The sequence below is a fragment of the Tigriopus californicus genome, chromosome 10, assembly GCF_007210705.1.
Source record: "Tigriopus californicus strain San Diego chromosome 10, Tcal_SD_v2.1, whole genome shotgun sequence".
NCBI lineage: Eukaryota > Metazoa > Arthropoda > Copepoda > Harpacticoida > Harpacticidae > Tigriopus > Tigriopus californicus.
This window is the reverse complement of record NC_081449.1, coordinates 3,507,672-3,528,743: the sequence shown is the minus strand read 5'-3', so window position 1 is coordinate 3,528,743 and position 21,072 is coordinate 3,507,672. Positions and strand designations below refer to the sequence as shown.

Sequence of the window (21,072 nt, the reverse complement as noted above, 5' to 3'; positions counted from 1 at the left end):
AAGACTTTTTTTAATTATGGCCCATATATTTGCCATATGTCCTTCATGACACGGATCCGAAACGAACAAAATGTAAAACATGGAAAAAGTGGCAAAAATCGTTTGCAATCGAAGTTTGAAGCAAGTTTGGCACCGATGTCAGTAGTAAAAAGTTTATGTATTCGAGGTCAAGTGGGCCAATCCTAAAAGCCTTACAACCAAAGTGGGCCAAGTCCAGCAACCCGTACAGATAATTTAGTTGTACTTGGGTCGGTATTACTGATGTGATCAATCTACCTTTGACGCAATCTTTTAAACCAGTACTGCCAAGTTTGATGCAAGCTGGATTTTCTAGGCCAAGGGAACGGACATTTTCTGACCAAGCTTGGCAGTAATGGTTTGAAAGTTTGAGGCGCAGGCAGATTGATCACATCAGTAGTCAGTATGTGAGATTCACCATAAACAACGGCAATCAATCTAATATTTGATTTGCTCTGCAAACATCTGAATCTTTTTGTGACGGGGTATGTGTGTTATGCCCCAAAAACATGCTTTTTAATATTCTACTGCTCTTTGTTCGTGTATATTTGTAAGATTTAAAAAAAAATTGAAAAAAATAAGAATATTTAACGTTTCATGGGAATAATTAAACTTGCCTAAAAAGGATTTCACGAAATATTGTTGTCCCGCGACCCCCAGCGTCAATTGACCTAAAAGCATGCTCATCCTGTACAACCCCTATTGAGCTTAAGCATTCTCAATTTAGTTCTGTTAGGTCCGATATGTGCGTTTTGCAAAGGACATGCCAAGTGAAGGAAATTCATGGAAAAATATGGTCCAGCACCCTGATTTTGGACATTTTGGGGAGGGATAACCATCACAGGCAACTTGCGCTTTTCACCCATTGAATTTTCAATAATCAAGTGATTTTGAATGGGCTGTGTTACAAAACACAACAAAATGAACATGTTTAGTGTTAATCAGTAAACGCTTAAAACCTTACCTAACCTACCCCAACCTAACCTAACACGATATTAATAACCCTTGAAGTCTCTATCAAAGCCTTTTAATGTTCTGTCACAAATTACAAAAACAAGCACTGCCAACAAATCGGTGGAGAATAACGTTTATAGAATAAAGCTCGTGTCGGTTTGAGGCGGGCGAGAGTGACAAACAGTGCCTCCATTTCATACTTGAATGATAATCATGCGCTTTCTACACCAAATTGCAATATTTAACAACCCTTTTTAACAAGGAAATCACGTGGACTTGTGGACCTTACTTGACTCTTGAAAGTATGCCAGAAGCTTAATGAGTTTCAGATTGCTTTTTTTCTGTATTTGAACAGGTCAAATAATTGATAAAGCGCAAAACCATTGACTGAAATTAAAATTTGGCATTTGCCAGACTCAAAATTTCCAGTTTCATTCTAAATCTGCTGGTTTTATAGACCACGATAACCCTGATGCGAATTTAATTTACGCAAAGCAATCAGGTTTAGATGTTGGCAACGTTTATTTGAATAGCTGGACATTTTGGTCAGTTCTTTCTTGTTTTTCAACCAAAACAAGAAGCAGTCCTGAACTTTTCAAACGCTAACAAGCACAACAAAAACGTCCGAAAAGTGCTGCAAAGAAGAGAATGAATGTGCTCTTTTTCATTAGTTGTGCTTTAATCAGTGGATTTGTGCCTATTGGTGTGCCAAATCAATGGCTACACATTTATCATGAAGTGATAGGACATGTGTGGGCTCAACTGTGTTTGTGCATAAATGTTAAGGTTCGCCGAAGTCCCCGGTTTTTGAAGTAGGTAAGCCCAGCTCACTTGTCATATAGCTCATCATCTGGCTATGAGCCCATTCAAACGAAGCCAATTTTTTCAATTTTAACTTTTTTCTCAGGGTCAGTATTTATTACAGCGGCCAAGAACCTGAAGATATTGCGTATTGCACTAATCCACTAATGACAAACCAAGGATGAAAACGTGCAAATGAGGGTTAAATGAAAGAAGAAAGCTTTCGAGACCCATGAATTCAAAACCCAAAGATGTATAGTGACGCTCACCTTCATTCCTTGTAAAGCTAGTGCCTTATTCATTAAAAACAAACCTAAAGGCCTCTTAAAGAACCCATTGGCAAACTTTGTGTCGGGTTGAACTTGAGATTTTTTATAAAGAAACGTGGGAAGACTTTTTTTAATTATGGCCCATATATTTGCCATATGTCCTTCATGACACGGATCCGAAACGAACAAAATGTAAAACATGGAAAAAGTGGCAAAAATCGTTTGCAATCGAAGTTTGAAGCAAGTTTGGCACCGATGTCAGTAGTAAAAAGTTTATGTATTCGAGGTCAAGTGGGCCAATCCTAAAAGCCTTACAACCAAAGTGGGCCAAGTCCAGCAACCCGTACAGATAATTTAGTTGTACTTGGGTCGGTATTACTGATGTGATCAATCTACCTTTGACGCAATCTTTTAAACCAGTACTGCCAAGTTTGATGCAAGCTGGATTTTCTAGGCCAAGGGAACGGACATTTTCTGACCAAGCTTGGCAGTAATGGTTTGAAAGTTTGAGGCGCAGGCAGATTGATCACATCAGTAGTCAGTATGTGAGATTCACCATAAACAACGGCAATCAATCTAATATTTGATTTGCTCTGCAAACATCTGAATCTTTTTGTGACGGGGTATGTGTGTTATGCCCCAAAAACATGCTTTTTAATATTCTACTGCTCTTTGTTCGTGTATATTTGTAAGATTTAAAAAAAAATTGAAAAAAATAAGAATATTTAACGTTTCATGGGAATAATTAAACTTGCCTAAAAAGGATTTCACGAAATATTGTTGTCCCGCGACCCCCAGCGTCAATTGACCTAAAAGCATGCTCATCCTGTACAACCCCTATTGAGCTTAAGCATTCTCAATTTAGTTCTGTTTTTTTCTATGGTCCGATATGTGCGTTTTGCAAAGGACATGCCAAGTGAAGGAAATTCATGGAAAAATATGGTCCAGCACCCTGATTTTGGACATTTTGGGGAGGGATAACCATCACAGGCAACTTGCGCTTTTCACCCATTGAATTTTCAATAATCAAGTGATTTTGAATGGGCTGTGTTACAAAACACAACAAAATGAACATGTTTAGTGTTAATCAGTAAACGCATTATCAAACTGGCTCAATACCACATAATTTTAGTACGTCATAAGTCACATGGACTGATGGCACATGTACGGGTGGAAAAAAGGACAACCAGGACAACCTACCTCTGCATATCCCTTCTTCCTATTGCATTTCTCAAGGCCGAACTAGAAAAGCTTTTGACACCATTTAGGGTGGTCAAAGTGATAGCCTTTTCCTTCATCAGGACACTTAGTGGACAGACTATTTTCTCCAAAACTATCTTATCCTGCTATACTATACTATCAACTTCTCAACTACTGGGTGAGCCTGTTTATCAAGCAGCACCCTGGTTTCATTGACCAGAGCAACTAAAGCCTCCATAATAACGGCTTATTGACTATGGAAGGATCCTTAACAGCTAAGACCAGGTCCAAACTTTATCTAGCCTCTTTGCTGACTTTTCCTAAAATAGCTTCCATCATGAATACGGGAGGAACTATCTATGAGCAGCAAAATCAAGAGACCAAGAGAAAGAAAAGAACTAAAAGTTGTCTAGAGTCGTCTCAAACAATAAACAAAACAATAAAAGGCTTTGCAATCTTGTCCTTAGATACAGGACAATGAAGCAAAATAGGAATAAACTATCCTGCATCAAACTAAAAATACAAATCTGAGATGGAGGAAGTAAAGAAGAAGTAAGGGACAGAAAAGAACAAGAAATCAAGAACATATGTAAACTAGAAAAACAACGCAAAAACACATAAATAAACTCAGCAAACTGATCTGACAAAAATACAATCAATGCGCTATTGACCAAAGGTTGATGACTATCAATGACCAATACAATCAAACTAAAGAAATATGAACTTCACACATAGCAATTTGAACTAAATTTACTACAATGCAGCAACAGAGAGAAATTCTTACAGCTAAACAATAACGTAAATGAACAATAAACTTATAAAGTTTTAAAGTAATTACATCTTACCAATGAACTTAATTGAGTGAATGAATGGCAATTATCATTTATTCAACCACACACAAACACCACAAACACTGTATATGCACAGCAACCAAGGAGCAACAGAGGAAGTCACACCTTGGTTTGAAATTCATGGGAGATAAGAACAGCGTCAAACTAAGATGCAACTGTTCTCAGCAAACTCCAAAACAGGAATGAAAAAGGTTTTCTCTGAAGGCAAGATTTGAACCTGCGCCCTCTGGGGAATCATGTCATGCCTCTGTCGGTACATCAGACCACCCAGATACCATGATTCCTTCCTTTGCCAAGCAAAAGAAGCTGTGAGGAGAATTTTCAAAGTGATGGACTGATGTTGGTATCAAAAACTCTCAAATCATTCTTTTCTTAAAACCTGGAACAATATAATCCCGTGATAGAATCAATAATTGACTTAAATACTACTAATGTGATCAAATTGATCTTTTTGAGTTTGTTTGCTTATTTGATTGAAGTTTCAGAATATTTGCTTGCTTGCAAGTACGTATTTGGTCCATATTCAAGTAAATCCAGTGTTGCTTAACCGCCAGGACTTCAAGAGTAGATTTCTCTTGCTCTGTTGCTTGTTCTGATATTTTATAGGTACTAATTCATAGCGGAGTAATTACTTGCATTTAGAAATTGAGTTTTGAGTCTCAATAAACTTTAGAAAAGAAAAACCATAACAAATGAGTTGATTTCAATATTTGACTCATTAGAAAGAGCACTGGACAATTCCTTCCGGCAAGCCTTACTTTCAGAGTAACCAAGAACTTAAGAACAGTAATACATTCTGTGGAAATTGCTTTCCTTTGATTTCTCCATATCTGTGCCAATTCTTCCATCTCCCTTCTTACTCGCACACCAACCAATTAGCACTTCATTTTTTTTTCTGTTGCCGAGCTCGAATTCAAATCGACAGTTTTCTAAACGCCTTCCATTTGAACCGATATCACCATACGTTTGTAAGTTTTAACCAATGCCATCTTTTACATATGTTTTAGTTTTATAAGTTTTTATACTTTGATCCAATAGGAAACCGTTTACACCATCCACCGAGTTTTTTATTTAATCATCGGATCGCGATGCGTGGACGCGTTTTCAAGTTAGGCGTTTTATAGCTTCAAACGAGGCTGATTACTCAAGATTTCGGAAGTCAATGTAACAAGGTCAACATGGACTCGACGGCGGCTGCGGTTCGGAGCCAGGAAGAGCCCGAGACTGTATTGGAGCCTGCCCGAGTGAGCAAGCCATCAGGCCTATTGGCAAATGTGACAAAGAAGATCAACGAAATCGAGAAATTGCTTCAAAATGAGAAGAATCTGGAAGCCGTGGAGGAGAAGTTCAGGGAACTCCAAGAGAGAGTGACCTGCCTCACGGCGGCATATCACCAAGAAATCAATAGGAACGATATCCGACCCGATCAGAAACGTAGCCTGGATGATTGGTATGAGGAAAAGTTCGTGCCCATCGACAAATCGACAAAGAAAATTAAAAAGTGGATCGAGAGCCAACGGGAAAATTCGATACGACCTAGTGATAGTGTATCTGTTTGTAGTAGCCACAGCTCTAGGCTCTCAAAATCCTCAAGGACGTCATCCGCTGCCCGCATCAAATTAGCGAGGGAAAAAGCCGAGTTAGAAGCTCGCAAAGAAATGAACGAGAAGCTTGAGATCGTGCGTAAACAGAAGCGTCAAGCTCAATATGCGCGGGAAGATCAAGACCGCCTTCTTCAACAAGAAAAGGAGAATGCCGAAATTCAAGCTAAACGAAACGCCTTGGAGGAAGATGCAGTCTTCAGGGTCAAAGAAGAAGAAATTCGCTTGGCCATGGACGCCAAAAAGGTCGTTGATTTCGAGAAGTGCTTGACCGAAATAGAGGGCATCAAGCCTTCCGAGTTGAGACCAGAAGTAAAGGAAGACATCGCACCTAGTCGCAGTGGAATATCGGACCATGCTCCATTCGTCGTGACCTCTCCTAAACCAGAGGAGGTTAACATGATCCGTCAAATCGACCTTTTGGCGGAGATAGCAGAGAGATCTCACTTGCCGAAGTCGGAACCAAAGATGTTCGATGGGTCGGATCCAACCGTGTACAAGGCTTTCGTACAATCTTTCGATCAACTAATTGCCAACAAGACCAGATCAGAAGCGGATAAACTTCATTACTTGGAAAAATACACGCGAGCACTCCCGCAGCGGTTGGTCCAGAGTTGTTTTAACTTGAACTCAGAGCTTGGATACAGGGAAGCTCGTGAGTTACTGAATCAGAAGTATGGCAACGAATTCGTGATTGCAAATGCCTTCCTTCGGAAATTGAGCAATTGGCCACCCATCAAGAACGACGATAGAGATGCTCTGGAGGAGTTTAATGTTTTCCTCCTTTCGTGTCGTAACTTTATGAAAGATGGAAATGCACTCGTCCAGCTCAATGGGCCCTCTCAAATTCAAGAACTGGTTTTGAAGTTACCATATCACTTGAGGTTGGCGTGGAGGAATCAAGCCTTTAGCTTATTGGAGCAAGGACGCCCCGTCACCTTTCTGGATCTGTCGGCGTTTGTATCGCAACAATCTCGGTTGATGTCATTGCCCATCTTTGGAGAAGTGGTTGATAAGCCACAAGGAAAGGACAGGAAAGCCGTACTTGGATCGTCCGAGATGAAGAAATCTGTGTCAATGGCTACAGATGTAAGGGAGGATAATCTCAAAGGAGACCAACTTTGTCTAGCCTGCAAGAAGGCCAACCATTCTTTGGAGACCTGTTTTTTCTTCGCAAAGCGATCAGATGAAGAAAAATCGAAGTTCATACAAGAAAGAGAATTGTGTTTTGGCTGTCTGACTGTAGGTCACATTGGTCGAAACTGCAAGAAACGTTTGCAGTGCAAAAAGTGCCAAAAGAGACATCCAACGTGCCTACACAAATCGGATAGTCCTAAAGAATATGGATGGTTTCGCGGTAGCAAGTCGGTGGAGCTTAAGGATTTGGAGTCCACTTCCGCATGTTGTTTGGAGGAGCCGGGTCACTATGCAAGGGCCGGTCAGCCAAATCGGGTCGCCATGGCTTTGATTCCAGTCAAAGTCAGAGTTCAAGGTGGACTCAAAGAAATCATCACATATGCTGGCCTCGATAATTTCTCTAGCGACTGTTTTGTCACGGATGAGATAGTAGAAAAATTAGGCCTAGTAGGCCCAAGAACCAAGATCAGCTTAACCACAATGAACGAAACGAGAAGAGCCATTTCAACACGTGCCATTAATGGTCTGGAAGTCTCCGATATCGACGGAAATGAGAAGGTATTTCTCCCTGTGTCGTTCTCAAAGGACAAACTGCCTGTGTCAAAACGCGACGTTATTACTCCTGAAGAGTGTGGAAGATATCCTCACCTCTCTGACATACCCTTTGTGTTTATCGACGCCAACGTTGGCCTACTTTTAGGAGCCAACTCTCCGGAAGCCCTTAAGCCGTTAGAGATCGTGAGTGGACCTGTGGGGACGCCATATGCTTCCAAGCATAAACTTGGATGGGCCCTGAATGGCCCAATTGGTACTCGGAGGATGTCTGGAAGGCAAGTGAAAGTCAATTCAGTTCAAGCAGACTATCAAGGCATCGATAAAGAATTACGCCAAATGTATAGCAATGACTTCCGTGACATCGGTGAGGATGAGTTGGGACCTTCGGCCGAAGATAAAGTATGGTTGAAGAAGGTGGAAAATTCGATTCATAAAGAGGGTGGACATTATTGTATAAGCCTTCCATTCCGCCATGATCGAATGAATTTTGCCGACAATCGATCCCAAGCTCTTCGCCAATTGCATGGGTTAAAGAAAAGGATATTCAGAGATGCGAAGTTTCACACCGATTATGCCGAATTCATGTCGATGATGATCGCCAATGATTTCGCAGAGGAGGTACCCGCTGAAGATTTGAATGTGTTCCATCCCCTGATTCTAGACAGGCCCACTCTGTTTTTCCCAGGCTTGATGCCAAGAAGCCTCCACTTCTGGAAGAGGATACAACTCATAAAACATTTGTCAGGTGGCGCCCTTTATGGAATAATTATGTCCAACTAACTTACCTAGATCAGCGGGAGAGGGCAATCCAAGTTGGACTTTTATGGGAGTGCTGCAGCCCTGGCTTCCTATGCATTGTACGTCATTCCCTTTGAATACGTTCGGATACCGGCCGTACAGTGGTCGAAATTCTCAACATCATTGAGGGTCATTTACGAAGTCTCCGTAACGTTCACCTTGACATGAGGGATCTATTGGGCGTTAATCAAAAAGAAGGTCAAGATTATACTTCATTTTGCAACACAATTCGAGAACTGGCTGATTACGCTAATACCTCTCAAATCACGGAAGATCGCCTTATAATAGCCCTCTTATTCCAGGGAATGCGCAATAACTTGGACAAGGCCAAACTTATGGAGCGCAACCTGTCCACATTTAACGAGGCTCGTAAATTCGTTCTCGAGGCTGAGACCATCCGTGACGGCACCCGTACTTTTACGTCCCCCCAACCTGTCAATTCTGCGGGATTGGGAGTCAACGCCGCCACCAAGTCTTCGTATAAGAGGAGCGGTGGAAAGTCAGGTCAAAAATTTGAGAAATCTGGATTATCCGAGAGGTGTTCTTTTTGTGGATCGTCCAAGAGACACACTCGTGAGGAATGTCCGGCACTCAAGTCTACCTGCCATGGATGCGGGAAAACCGGTCATTGGCAACCTGTTTGCCGCTTCAAAAATCAGGTGAAAACACACTCTATAAAGGTAATACCCAAGGAAGACGAAATCGTGGTGAGTGGATTACATCTGAAAGTTGCTTCCTCATCACTGAAAGCCAGATCAAATCAAATAGAAGTTCTGGTCTCTCCTAATGGTTCACAAAAATCAGCAAAACTTCGGTTTTGTGCCGATACCGGGGCAGATGTTGTGATCATGGGCATTAATCAATTCATAGATTCCGAATTATGTCAATTCATACCCGTTGAAAATCGTTTCCATAATTCCAAAATTACAGGAGTGAATGGGCGGCCAATCAATATTTTTGGCACTTTCCAGACCAACCTTTCGTTAAATGAGACTAACATAATCCGTGATGTGACACTGGTTGACAGTAAGGATATTGATGATGCTTACCTGAGTTTGGAGGCCTGTCAGGGTTTCGGAATTGTAGGTCGCAACTTCCCGAATCCATCATATCCCATCATTTCTAAAATTGAGAAACAAGAGGGTGATCATTCGTCCGAAATTTCACCCGCCCCTGTTTGGCCGGTGGCGGCTCGGGATGAATGGATTTCTATGTTACCTCAAGATCCTTGCGATGACGATTTCCAAAGCGTGGAGTGTAAACTCAGATCTATTTACAGAGAGGCGTTTGAGGAGTCATGCTTGAAGCCCATGAGTGGCCCAATCGTAGGAGATCCCATGGTTATAACTTTGAAGGAGGGAGCTACTCCTTTCGCCATCAACTCTGCTCGTAATATCCCAGTCCCTCAACAGGAGCCTGTGAGGAAAATGCTGAATGATATGGTTGCTCAGGGTATCACAGAGCCAGTGGGTGATTTACCAACGACGTGGTGCCACCCTCTTGTGGTAGTACCCAAGTCCGACGGATCATTCAGGTTATGCGTAGATTTGACCCGTTTAAATACTCAAGTTGTGCACTCAATCCATCCAATAAAAACTCCTACCGAGGCCATATCCGGATTCCGCCCAACGGATAAGTATTTTGTCAAATTGGACTTGGTAAAAGGGTATTGGCAAATGCCATTGGAGAAAAAATCTCAAGAGTTGACGACCTTTCTTACTCCTTTTGGGAAATTTCGATTTTTGCGTTCTCCGATGGGTTTCATCTCTACAGGGGATTCTTCCTCTTATAGAGGCGACATGGCGATGTCGGGTCTTGACATCCAGAAGGTCATTGACGACATAGCCGCTGGCCAGCCCGAATATCAAGATCTTGTGCATTTGACCTGTGAGATTCTTGAACGTTGTGTCCGGTATGGAATGACCGTTAATGGGCGCAAGAGCGTGATCGGTGGCTCGAAATGTATTGACTTTGTGGGCTACCAAATTTCCAGGAACTCCATTAAGGCTGATCCGGAAAAGCTTAATGCGATCCGGCACTTTCCAATGCCAGAGGATAGACGCGACCTCCGGTCTTTCATGGGGTTAGTCAATCAGCTTGGTCAATTCACTAGTCAGATCGCTGTTTCAGCCGAGCCCCTCAGAGGACTTCTAAAGATCAAGAATGCATTTCTGTGGTTGCCCGAGCATTCTACAGATTTCGAAAAAATCAAGACCACTCTTACGTCCCCCCCCAATCCTTGGGATGTTTAGTCTTGGAGCAAAAACGGTACTCCAGACAGATGCTTCCAAGTTAAAAGGTCTTGGTTTTGCCCTCCTGCAACTTCATGAGGGTGAGTGGCGTCTGATCCAGTGTGGGTCACGCTTCCTGAAAGATACAGAGAGCAGGTACGCTAATGTTGAATTGGAAGCTTTGGCTATTTATTGGGCGATCAAAAAATGCCGAATGTACCTAACTGGGCACGAACATTTCTCCGTGGTGACTGATCATAAGCCCCTGCGCTCAATCTTCAATGATCAAATGATGAACTCGATAGAAAATGCCCGAATCTTGGGTTATAAATCTCGTCTTTCTCAATTTAAGTTTACCGTCGAATGGAGATGCGGAAAGGATCATTTTATTCCGGATGCTTTGTCCCGTGCTCCCATCTCGAATCCAGTTGACGAGGAGGACGATGACGTCTATGAGGATCAAACCAATCTAGAGATAGCCAAGATTCAAGCTTGTCGGTCCGATATCTCCTTGGAACGGATGTCCGAAGTGGCGCGTAACTGCTCTGAATATCTTCAACTGAGGTCCGCAGTCGAGAAAGGGATAGTAGCCAAGGCTCGTGATGGATACGTCTCCCTTTTTAAGAGAGTGGCAGACGAGCTCTCCGTGGATGGAGATCTAGTCCTCCCGGGCGCTTGCATCGTCGTCCCTGCTCCTGCAATAAAAGATATATTGAACGAACTTCATTCTAGTCACCAGGGGGTCGAGCGAACGAAAAGAAGGGCAAGACAAATCGTGTTTTGGCCAGGTTTTAATTCGGATATTACGAATATGGTAGAGTCTTGCCCAGATTGCGCCTACTTTAGACCTTCTAATCCACCTGTAATGTATTATTCGGTGCTCTTCCTCACGGAAACCTGATCTATGATGACGCCCCAATGAGCGGGTCAAGCTGACCTCTCGGGGATACTCGAGTGCAGTGAATAAAGTATGATATTGTTAATGTCCTCGTCCAACCTTCTCTAAAGCCAGGCCAAGACCGTTACACCAGCCAAACCGCTCTTTTCAACCAATCAACCATCCCGGCCATTTGAAATTGTTTCGGCTGATTTTTTTTCATTTGGGGGAAAGGAATATCTCGTGTACTCGGACCGTTTTTCTGGATTCCCATTTATTGCGAGATTTGACACATCTCCAACAGCCGTGGGTCTTATTCGGGAACTCCGTGGTCTCTTCTCCTTGACCGGTGTGCCCAATATTTTAAGGTCTGACAATGGGACACCGTTTGCTCCGTCCGTTACTCGGGATTTTGTTCAGACAGTGGGGTATTACTTGGAGACCCTCTTCGCCGCACCATCCGCAGTCCAATGGTCATGCCAAATCGAGTGTGAAAAGTCTCAAACATCTTCTCGCCAAGTGCGGAGGGAGATGGGGCTCTGATGAGTTTCTTTCCGGGCTCCTGGAACTACGGAATACGCCGCGTTCGGATGGCCTATCCCCAGCTCAACGTGTATTTGGCCAGCCACTGAGATCAAAGCTACCAATTCATTGGCGCGCATTTCTTCCTGAATTTCAGGTTCAGTCTGATACGGTCGATGCTAAACGTCTTCGTGATGACCAACAACGCAAGATTTACTTCGATCGGACCGTTCGTGCGCGGAAAAAGGTTCCGGTCGGCGAACGTGTCTTGGTTCAGGATCCCACAACACGCCGATGGGACAAACTGGCCATCGTTGTCGAGAATCGCTCGCTTCGACGATACTTACTTCGATTCCCATCAGGTCGCTTATTGGAGCGAAATCTTTGATTACTTCGTCGGGCTGTCCGCGGTTTTCCTGATCCGGACGCCGAAGTTCATGAAGACATCCGATGTGCTCCCAGACAAAGCGCAAGAGATCGGCGGGCTCCCGATCGGTTTCAAGCGAGTTAAATGTACTTCTTATGTCTATTATTTTATTATCTTATTCTTTGGCCAGGTGCTTCTGTTCATTGCACGTTGTTGAAAGGGGAGTTGGGGAGATGTGATGTACGATCATGAGCGTCAGCTTCACTACTTTCATTATGTCACCGAGTTCTTGTTCAGCCATTCCGTTTTTCTTATGTGAACAATACACGTCATCCTTCTCTATTTGTTTCCAACCATTTTCGTCCACGATCATGCGACAGGACTTCAAACTAGAGCTCCCACACAACAAAGCTTTCTATTTTCAGTTACGGTGGCTTTGGTTCATGGGCTGCTATTCTATCTGGGGGTCACACCATTGTGCCAAATGTTTATAACCGATTGGATATCAACACCAAACCATATTACGAGTTCAATTTAGGGCCAAATCTCACTGTCATAGGTTGACAAGGGACCGGTTGTCATCCATAAATATGCTATGTTTATTATCCAGCGTTTATAAATACAAAACATGTTAAGAACACCTCAAACCAATAAAAATAAAAAACCTCTTCCGCTTTTTGCAAAAGCGAGAGGAAATCTCCGGTAAACACGCTTTCCTCTTCTTACTTCTGTTGTTTAGTTGAACAGGTAAAGGATCACATTTAATCCGCAATGTCACGTGGTATTGTCCATAACAACAAAAGGATAAATATTGAGATCTAAGCCACACAACATGAACTTTATCATTGATCATTTGATAGCACATCAGAATAGTTTGTGCTTGTTTTTAGACAGGTGCTAGATATAGGATGACCAGGTTCGTATCCATTTACATCTATTGATATACTGATTTCATGTTAGCACTGGGTAACAAGTATATCGAAAAAGTGTCTCCACTTGCACTATAGTTATCTGATTTTATCCGTTCAGTGAAATAAGCATTGGAATTAGAAATAAAGTACCATCAAAATGCAAGCAAAAATGCTTAAGAACATTGAAGAAGGAAGGACTTTCATTCTTTTTTATTGATGGATCTTGTGCTTTACCCTATGCCATGCCCTGCCATTTATCCTATTCTCTTCTTACCATTTGCTACACAACCGGGTCCTTCTTGCACGTTGTTCATTCTCTCCGACCACAGTCTGAATAAATCTCTTACATAAATCATACGGCTCCGCACTTAATATCCTAATATGGTGCGGTCGTAGTGGAATAATCTGCATTCTTGGTACTCCACCACATACTTTGGATACCCATCACCTATCTGGATTTTTCCTGCCGAATACGGAACTTTGTCCCTCACTATTAGGGCTGGATTCTTCCTCGTGAAAATCTCATCAGTGGACCCATTCAACCACGTTCCACATCTGTAATCTGTGTGTTTGAGCCATGGATTCTGTAAAGAAATCACTGGTCGCCAAAAAAGGAACAATCTCCAGACACCTCAATTCCTGTGAGACCTACCTTTCCGATGTTGAGTCGATTGAACCCCCCGGACTGGAGATGTCAATGGCAGACCGGATTGATGGGCTGTTCACCAAGGTGGAATCTTCTTTCAATTCCTTGGAAGAATTTTTGGATTTATCCAACTCCCTCCTCGATGCACATTCCGTTACCAAGGAAGTATCCATACTTGATCAATTGTCCGTTAATATGAGCAAACTTCGTCAAAGGATTTTGAACACGTCATCTCAAATCCGGACACAAACGAGAAGCTCCACCGTTCCATCCTCATCACCGCTCTTGTCTCCTTCAACGTCATCCTCCAAGATCAAGCTTGCTCTTAAACCTGAAAAGTTGCTTTCTTCTTGCACTCTTGCTGAATTTCGTTCTTGGTAAACGGGTTTCAAGCTCTTCTGTTGATCTAACAACATGGACACCTTTCAGGTAACCGAGTAACACGGCTATCGACGCTCATGTTTAGAATTGAAACTTCAACAAATGCTTAGCACAAAGGTTGAAGATGTTACCCCCATCATGGGCGATAACGGCTGCATTGTAAGGCTGAGAAATATTTTTGTCCAACACTTTCCCCTACTAAACAGAAGGCAAGGAAACTGATTCCTGTTTTGGTGCTCGCTGAGAACACACGCATTTAGTTTGCTCTTGTTCTTATCTCCCAGGAATTTTGAACCAAGGTGTGACTTCCTCTGTTGCTCCTTGGTTGCTGTGCACGTGTAGTGTTCGTGGTGTTTGTGAGTGGGTGAATGAATGGGAATTGCCATTCATTCACTCAATTAGGTTTGGTTTTTCACGGCTCTTTGGTAAGACGTAATTACTTTAAAACCTAATAAGTTTATTGCTCATTTATGTTTATGTTTAGCTTTAGCACTTTCTTTCTGATTTGTAGTGTAGTTTTTCTAGTTCCAAAATGTTATGTGTAGTTCTTTAGTTTGATTGTATTGGTCCTTTAGACTTAGAATTTATTGTTCATTAGTGTATTGATTTTATTTTGTGTTAGACCAGTTTGTTGAGTTTATTTCTGTGTTTTTGTGTTGTTTTCCTAGTTTACATATATGTTCTTGATTCCTTGCTTTTCTCTGTCCCTTACTTCTTGTTTACTATCTCCATCTTAGATTTGTATGTTTAGTTTGATGTGAAGTAGTTCATTCCTACTTTGCATCGTTGTCATGTATCTCAGGACAAGATTGTCCTGAGGCCTATTCGTTTTCTTATTTTTCTCGGTCTTTTGATTTGGCTGCTCATTGATAGTTCATCCTGTATTCATGATGGAAGCTATTTTAGGAAAAGTCAGCAAAGAGGCTAGACAATGTTTGGACCTGGTCTTAGTTGGGAAGGATCCTTCCATAGTCAAAAAGCCGTTTATTATGGAGGCTTTAGTTGCTCTGGTCAATGAAACCAGGGTGCTGCTTGAAGAACAGGCTCGCCCAGTAGTTGAGAAGTCGACTAATTTGACCAATGTAGAGGTTAAAGTAGTATCTCCTGTTGAAAAAGCGCAAGAAAAGACAGTTGTAGAGAAAATAGTCTGTCCTGTTTATCGAAAGCAGCCTTGTCCTGAAGAAGGAAAAGGCTGTCAGTTTGACCACCCTAAATGGTGTCAAAAACTTCTCAAGTTCGGCCTTGAGAAGTACAATAGTTTGAAGGGATGTTCAAAGGTAGATTGTCCTTTTTTTCACCCGTACATGTGGCGTCAGTCCATGAGACTTAAGACGTGCTTTAATGTACGGTGTACCTCCGTCCACGTAGAAGGGACGCAAAGAAAGGCGAGAAATAGGATAGCACAGTTTCGTAGTTTAAGAGCTGACCCTATTCCTAAACCTAATCCCACCCCACCCCCTTCCTTAACCCATTTTACTTCCTCCCTCCTTCTCCTCCTACCCCCCACCCTCTCTCCCAATTCCCTCCTCTTCCTTCAAATACCCAATCCACCCCTATTTCTATAAACACTCTCCTCCCTAATATGCCTTGCCCCGCCCCTATTCCCAAAATACGTTCGTATTCAAATGTAGCTGACCAACCCATTCCTCAAACCCAACCATCCCAATTAGCTCATGCTTTGCCTCCAGTAGAACGTAGCTTTATAGATAAGAGGGAGTTTTTACGGTTGGAGAGGATGGTCCAAGATCTTGTGAACTTGGTACGTCAAAAGAGAGGCCCGTAAAAGGGCTATATTTGAACGTGCATTGTCTAATTTCTAAAAAAGACAGCACAAAAGTAAAGATCTTAGAAGAACTAGCCGTTGAGAGGGAGATTTCCTTCATCTCTATAACAGAAACCTGGCTTCGGACAGGGGTCTTAGATGAAGAACTAACCATAGTTGGTTTCAACTTAGTACGTTGTGATAGGATACGCCCTGATAATCCCATATTCCCACATGGGGGCGTATGCCTATATGTTAGGAATGATTTGCACATTAGTCATGTACAAATATCGAATGGAGAAGTAGAGGTCTTAGTTTGTCATATCCAAAGGCTTGATCTGTCTATTGTAACAATGTATAGACCCCCTTCTTGTTCAGTAAGCTCTTTTACGTCAGCTCTCCAATTCACTGGAAATGAGTTGGATCTGGCAGTTTGCTCGAAGGTTTTCTTTGTAGGGGACTTTAATTTTCCGGCTAGCGTTGAAGAGTGGGAGATTAGTCCCGATGGGTATATTCCCATTTCGAAATCAACATCTCAATCGTTCGAAAAGCTGGAAGAATTCGCGATCTTGCGCAATTTCTCCCAGCACGTTGGTGTAGCCACTAGAGAGAATAACGTTCTCGACTTGGTCGTTTCCACTGACCCTGATCTGATCCAGTATGTCCATGTGACACCTAGTAATCTGTCAGATCATCAAGTTCTTGAGATAGGGTCGACCATTACCTAAAAGCCGGTGTGCTTTAGAGTAAAACCGGTCAAAAAGGTCAGTCTGGCTAAGTTCAAGTTCAAAGATGAACATTGGCCATTGATTATTGAAAGGTTAGAAGAACTTAACCTGATTTCAATTCTGAAACAGGAATCGTCCATAGATGCAGCCATTGATAAATTAGTTTCAGTTTTTAAGGAAGTTTGCTCCAGTTTAGCAATCTCTGAATGTGTTCAGAAAGGTGGTACACGGACAAAAATTCCAAAATATAGGAAGACTTTGTTCAAAAAGAGTTGCAAACTAGCAAAAAGGCTGAAGAGCACTTCGAATCCAGTAATTGTGGCTAGTCTCCAAAAAAGGTTGGATGTAGTTCAGGGTAAGATTAAGGCCTCCATCGAATATGACCAGTTACAAACTGAAAGTAAGGTGGTTCAGGAGGTCAGGTCGAATCCGAAGGCTTTTGTCTCTTATGCAAACTCTAAGAGAAAGATGAAACATCCTGGTGGGCTTTTTGAGGTTGATGGGGAAGCCATTAGCAATGTAGAGACTATGGCTAACATGCTTGGAGATCAGTTCTCCAATGTGTTTTCAACCCCACCGAGTTTAGAAGCAACAGCTCATTGCTCTGAAGATGAGTCTGTAGAGATTGGCAAGGCTTGTCAAGTTGAGCGTTTAGATGATCTTGTAGTCACAGATCAAGATGCTTTAGAGGCCATCAGAGACTTGAGGCTTTCGAGCTCTCCTGGTCCTGATGGTGTGACATCTCAGTTTCTGAAGAGATGCTAACTGATTCTTGCTCATGTTGTTCCAATTTTTAAAGGGGGACATAAGTTGCTCCCCAGTAATTATAGGCCGATTTCTCTCACTTCGAATATTGCGAAGGTGTTTGAGAAGATCATGAAGTCCAAACTTGTTGAATTTCTTGATATTCATGAAGTCCTTCCTCCTAGCCAGCATGGGTTCCGAGCACAGTTTAGCACGGTTACCCAACTGATTGACCATATTGAGCAGGTTATTGAGGGACTAGAGAGCCATGAATCAGTTGATGTATGGATCATGGTTTTTAGTTAACAGGCTCCATGAGACTGGGATCCAAGGCAAGGTTCTCAATTGGTTAAGCAGTTTCATTTCTGGTAGGAAACAATTGGTTAAGGTTGAGGGATCCCTTAGTGACATACATGATGTCAAATCAGGTGTTCCCCAAGGTTCGATCTTAGGGCCCCTCCTGTTTATAATATTCGTTGCCCTGCTTCAAAAGCTTTGTATTACTGCCAGTCTCTCTTCTTATGCTGACGATACAAAGTTAGTTTCTGGTAGGAATGGCCAAGATTCCAGTAGCATTACAAAGGACTTAGATCGAATCTACTCTTGGGTAACTGAGAGTAATATGGCCCTGAACGGAATGAAATTCCGCTCAATGACATTTGGGTCAACTCCTTTAAATACTCCACTCGTAGATAATGGAGGTAAAGATATTGAGCAGGTCTCATCTATGAAAGATCTAGGTGTAGTCCTCCAAAATAATGGAAAGTTCGATGAGCATATCCAGCTGAAGGTGGGTAAGGCTTTTCAAATGTGTGGTTGGATATATCGCACGTTTAAGTCCAGAGATAGCATCACGATGCTAACTCTGTACAAGTCGATTGTCCAGCCACATCTTGAATACGCCTCACCCATTTGGGCTCCAATGAGTTCAGCAGGTTTGCAAAAGGTCGAGCAAGTCCAAAGATGTTTCACTAGGAACATCACAGAAATGAGAGAGCTCTAATATTGTGAGAGGCTAAAAAAGTTGGGACTGTACAGTGTTCAGACAAGGTACGAAAGGTATCTGATACTGTACGTCTTCACAAGTATCCATGAGCTTTGTCCCAACCCAGGGTTTAGGGTCAATTCTAGTGACCGTAGAGGCTTAATGTGCGTTTTGAGAGCACCTCCAAGCCTTCGAGAATCCAGGCTAGTTCGAACAATGAAGTCTACATCTCTTCTTTCTCGGGCTCCTTCATTGTTTAATTTCCTTCCCTCTGACATTCGTAGGGAATACGTAGGCTTTGTTGATCCGGTAGCATCTTTCAAGTCAGACTTAAACAAATTTTTAGATAGCATACCAGATCAACCCTACATTCAAGGACTAGCTCGGTCTGCCAACTCAAATTCTGGTAGACCCAGAGACGGCTACCTCTGGACGGCAATCTCCCTTTTCTGCATAACAGAGTAAGGCCGACTTCTCCTCAACTGTGGGTGCTTGAAGTTCTTAACTAGCAAACATCTAACTGGCTTTAAACGTTCTATGCTACAAGTAAACCTTGAGTAATATTTCAAATGACTATCTGATACGGCAATTCAATGCCTAATAAAGAAATTATTTGTTACAAAAATGAACAAGTTTCTGGAGGATAGCATATATTTACTCTTACTGGCAGGATTACATTTAGCTGTCTTTCAATTTTTTCTGTGACAATCATGTACAATAATGAAAACTGTGTTACTATTAAACAATATAGATTTACCATTTGTACATGTTGATTTAGATCTTTAACAAGCTTTAACTTTAAAACTGAATTGTGAGAACATTCATTCATAGCCTTAGACAAGGATGACGGAACACATGGATGTGGAGGCTCCTTGCAAAAATATGATTTTCGATTCTAGTCAAGCCAATAAGCTTATTTTGCAACACATTTCGGGTGTGGCAAACTGAAGCCTAGGTAAAAAATTTCAGAACGATTGAATGATTTTTGTAGAACTGTGGGCATTTTAAGACCAAGTACAGCCATTGTTACGATGTACTATTCTCCGTCACCACAATCGTGTCAATTTTCCTTCAAATGACTCGCTCAAGTACACAGGCAGTACTAAATTTCAATTGACTGTTACTCGTCAACCAAAGCCCCAATCGTGCTGAAATTTGCTATGTAAGTTCTTTCAACTCATACCAAACTGATCTTATCAAAAAAAAGTCATTGGCTTGATTGCAATCAGATTAAATAAAAATGCACAGCTGACTGCCCGAGCAGAGGTCTCCATGTCTTTCGTCCTTCTTGCCTTAGACAAGGAGTTCTCTAGACATGGAGGTGGACAGTGGCCAGACGACAGACAACAAAAGGGCAATGTGCACTAGCCACTCAGTAGGTCAAAAAACGTGCGAGTTTTGTTAAAACCTTGCTATTCAGCTCAATAACGTTCAAGACTGTTATTTTCATCACCTTGTTTGGTGATATGTTGTCATCAAACTGGGTGTTTAGTGTATAAAATACCCAGAAATGTAAAGTAGCCAATGTACTACACTATTCTAATGTTTAATGCCTCCCTTCTTACCACCATTCTATTTATGGTGAATACTTGAACTGAAATCTAGTTGCTTTTGGCAGGTACACAGGCTTACAGGCATTAAAAATATAATCTAAAAGTGTTGTGATATCCTTGCTATTCAGCTCAATAACGTTAAAGACTGTTATTTTCATCACCTTGTCTGGTGATATGTTGTTATAAACTGGGCGTTTAATGTACATATAAAATACCCAGAAATGTAAAGTAGCCGATGTACTACACTATTCTAATGTTTAATGCCTCCCTTCTTACCACCATTCTATTTATGGTGATTACTTGAACCGAAATCTAGTTGCCATTAAAAATATAATCTAAGAAGTGTCATGATATATACATAGTTTGCACAGGCTTAACAACTAAGAGCCCTTTTGAACAATGAGATAAAAGTGTCCGGTGAGAAGTCTTTGTTGCAAAGCTCTTGCACCTTATTAATTCTGAAGGATGGCAAACTTGAAGAATTAACGCCAAAGTTGTGTTGACAGAAATATATAAGCCACATCAAGGAGTTCTCCACACATGGAGGTGGACAGGGCCCAGAGGGCAGACAACGAAAGGGCATTGTGCACTAGCTCTTCAGTAGGTCAAAAAACGTGTGAGTTTTGTTAAAACCTTGGTATTCAGATCAATAGCATTTATCACTGATGTTATTTTCATCACCTTGTCTGGTGATATGTTGTTATCAGCCTGACAGGCCACCGTGCACTTTTCCTATGAAATCTGAAGTGAAATCTGCTTATAAATCATTGTGTGTGTCTACTACCCAATGACCCGCCCTTGGGTTGACCTCACTGCCATTTTGTCAAACCATTTCAAGAAGTTGGCCAACCTGACCCGTCCCCTCACACTGGATTAGAGCCATTGAAGAGACAATGGGACTCAAAACTAAAGAGAAAGGCATGAATGATCCTTCATTGGTGACAAAGTGTACCCAACTGTGACCCAAGCAGCCTTATTTTATGCAGCCCAGAGACCGCCCACCCTTATTTCCCAGGACTTGGCCATTCAAAGACCAAAGACCTGTCATCAGGACTTGTGAATGCAACCAACGTATATATGGACTCAATAAAACTAAGAAAGTGGCTAACCAGCCTGAACAAGTTGAGATTATTGACATATGATTGGGCAAGTAGCGAGTATTTGTGAGTGAGTGTCTCTCA

The 21,072-nt window shown here is 42.0% G+C and overlaps 2 protein-coding genes across 4 annotated transcripts; both read left to right on the top strand.

Annotated features, from left to right (window-relative positions):
- Positions 1-5,436: 5,436 nt before the first annotated feature.
- Positions 5,437-8,173, top strand: LOC131888586 (uncharacterized). Its single transcript, XM_059237475.1, has 2 exons — positions 5,437-8,004; positions 8,072-8,173. Exons 1-2 carry the CDS (start codon positions 5,752-5,754, stop codon positions 8,075-8,077), a joined length of 2,259 nt encoding a protein of 752 aa, XP_059093458.1. The 5' UTR covers positions 5,437-5,751; the 3' UTR covers positions 8,078-8,173.
- On the top strand, positions 8,162-10,906 carry LOC131888587 (uncharacterized). 3 transcript variants are annotated; one of them, XM_059237478.1, is made up of 3 exons: positions 8,162-8,382; positions 8,487-10,571; positions 10,768-10,901. In XM_059237478.1, exon 2 carries the CDS (start codon positions 8,490-8,492, stop codon positions 10,434-10,436), a length of 1,947 nt encoding a protein of 648 aa, XP_059093461.1. In that variant the 5' UTR covers positions 8,162-8,382; positions 8,487-8,489; the 3' UTR covers positions 10,437-10,571; positions 10,768-10,901. The 3 variants fall into 3 exon arrangements, with proteins under 3 accessions (XP_059093461.1, XP_059093460.1, XP_059093459.1); XM_059237477.1 differs by having other exon boundaries at positions 8,162-10,516; positions 10,768-10,906; XM_059237476.1 differs by having other exon boundaries at positions 8,162-10,571.
- The last annotated feature ends 10,166 nt before the right edge of the window (positions 10,907-21,072 follow it).

Excerpts from the sequence above, each read along its gene's own strand:
- LOC131888587 (XM_059237477.1), top strand. The coding sequence starts at position 8,349 with ATGAGGGATCTATTGGGCGTTAATCAAAAAGAAGGTCAAGATTATACT.
- LOC131888586 (XM_059237475.1), top strand. The coding sequence starts at position 5,752 with ATGAACGAGAAGCTTGAGATCGTGCGTAAACAGAAGCGTCAAGCTCAA.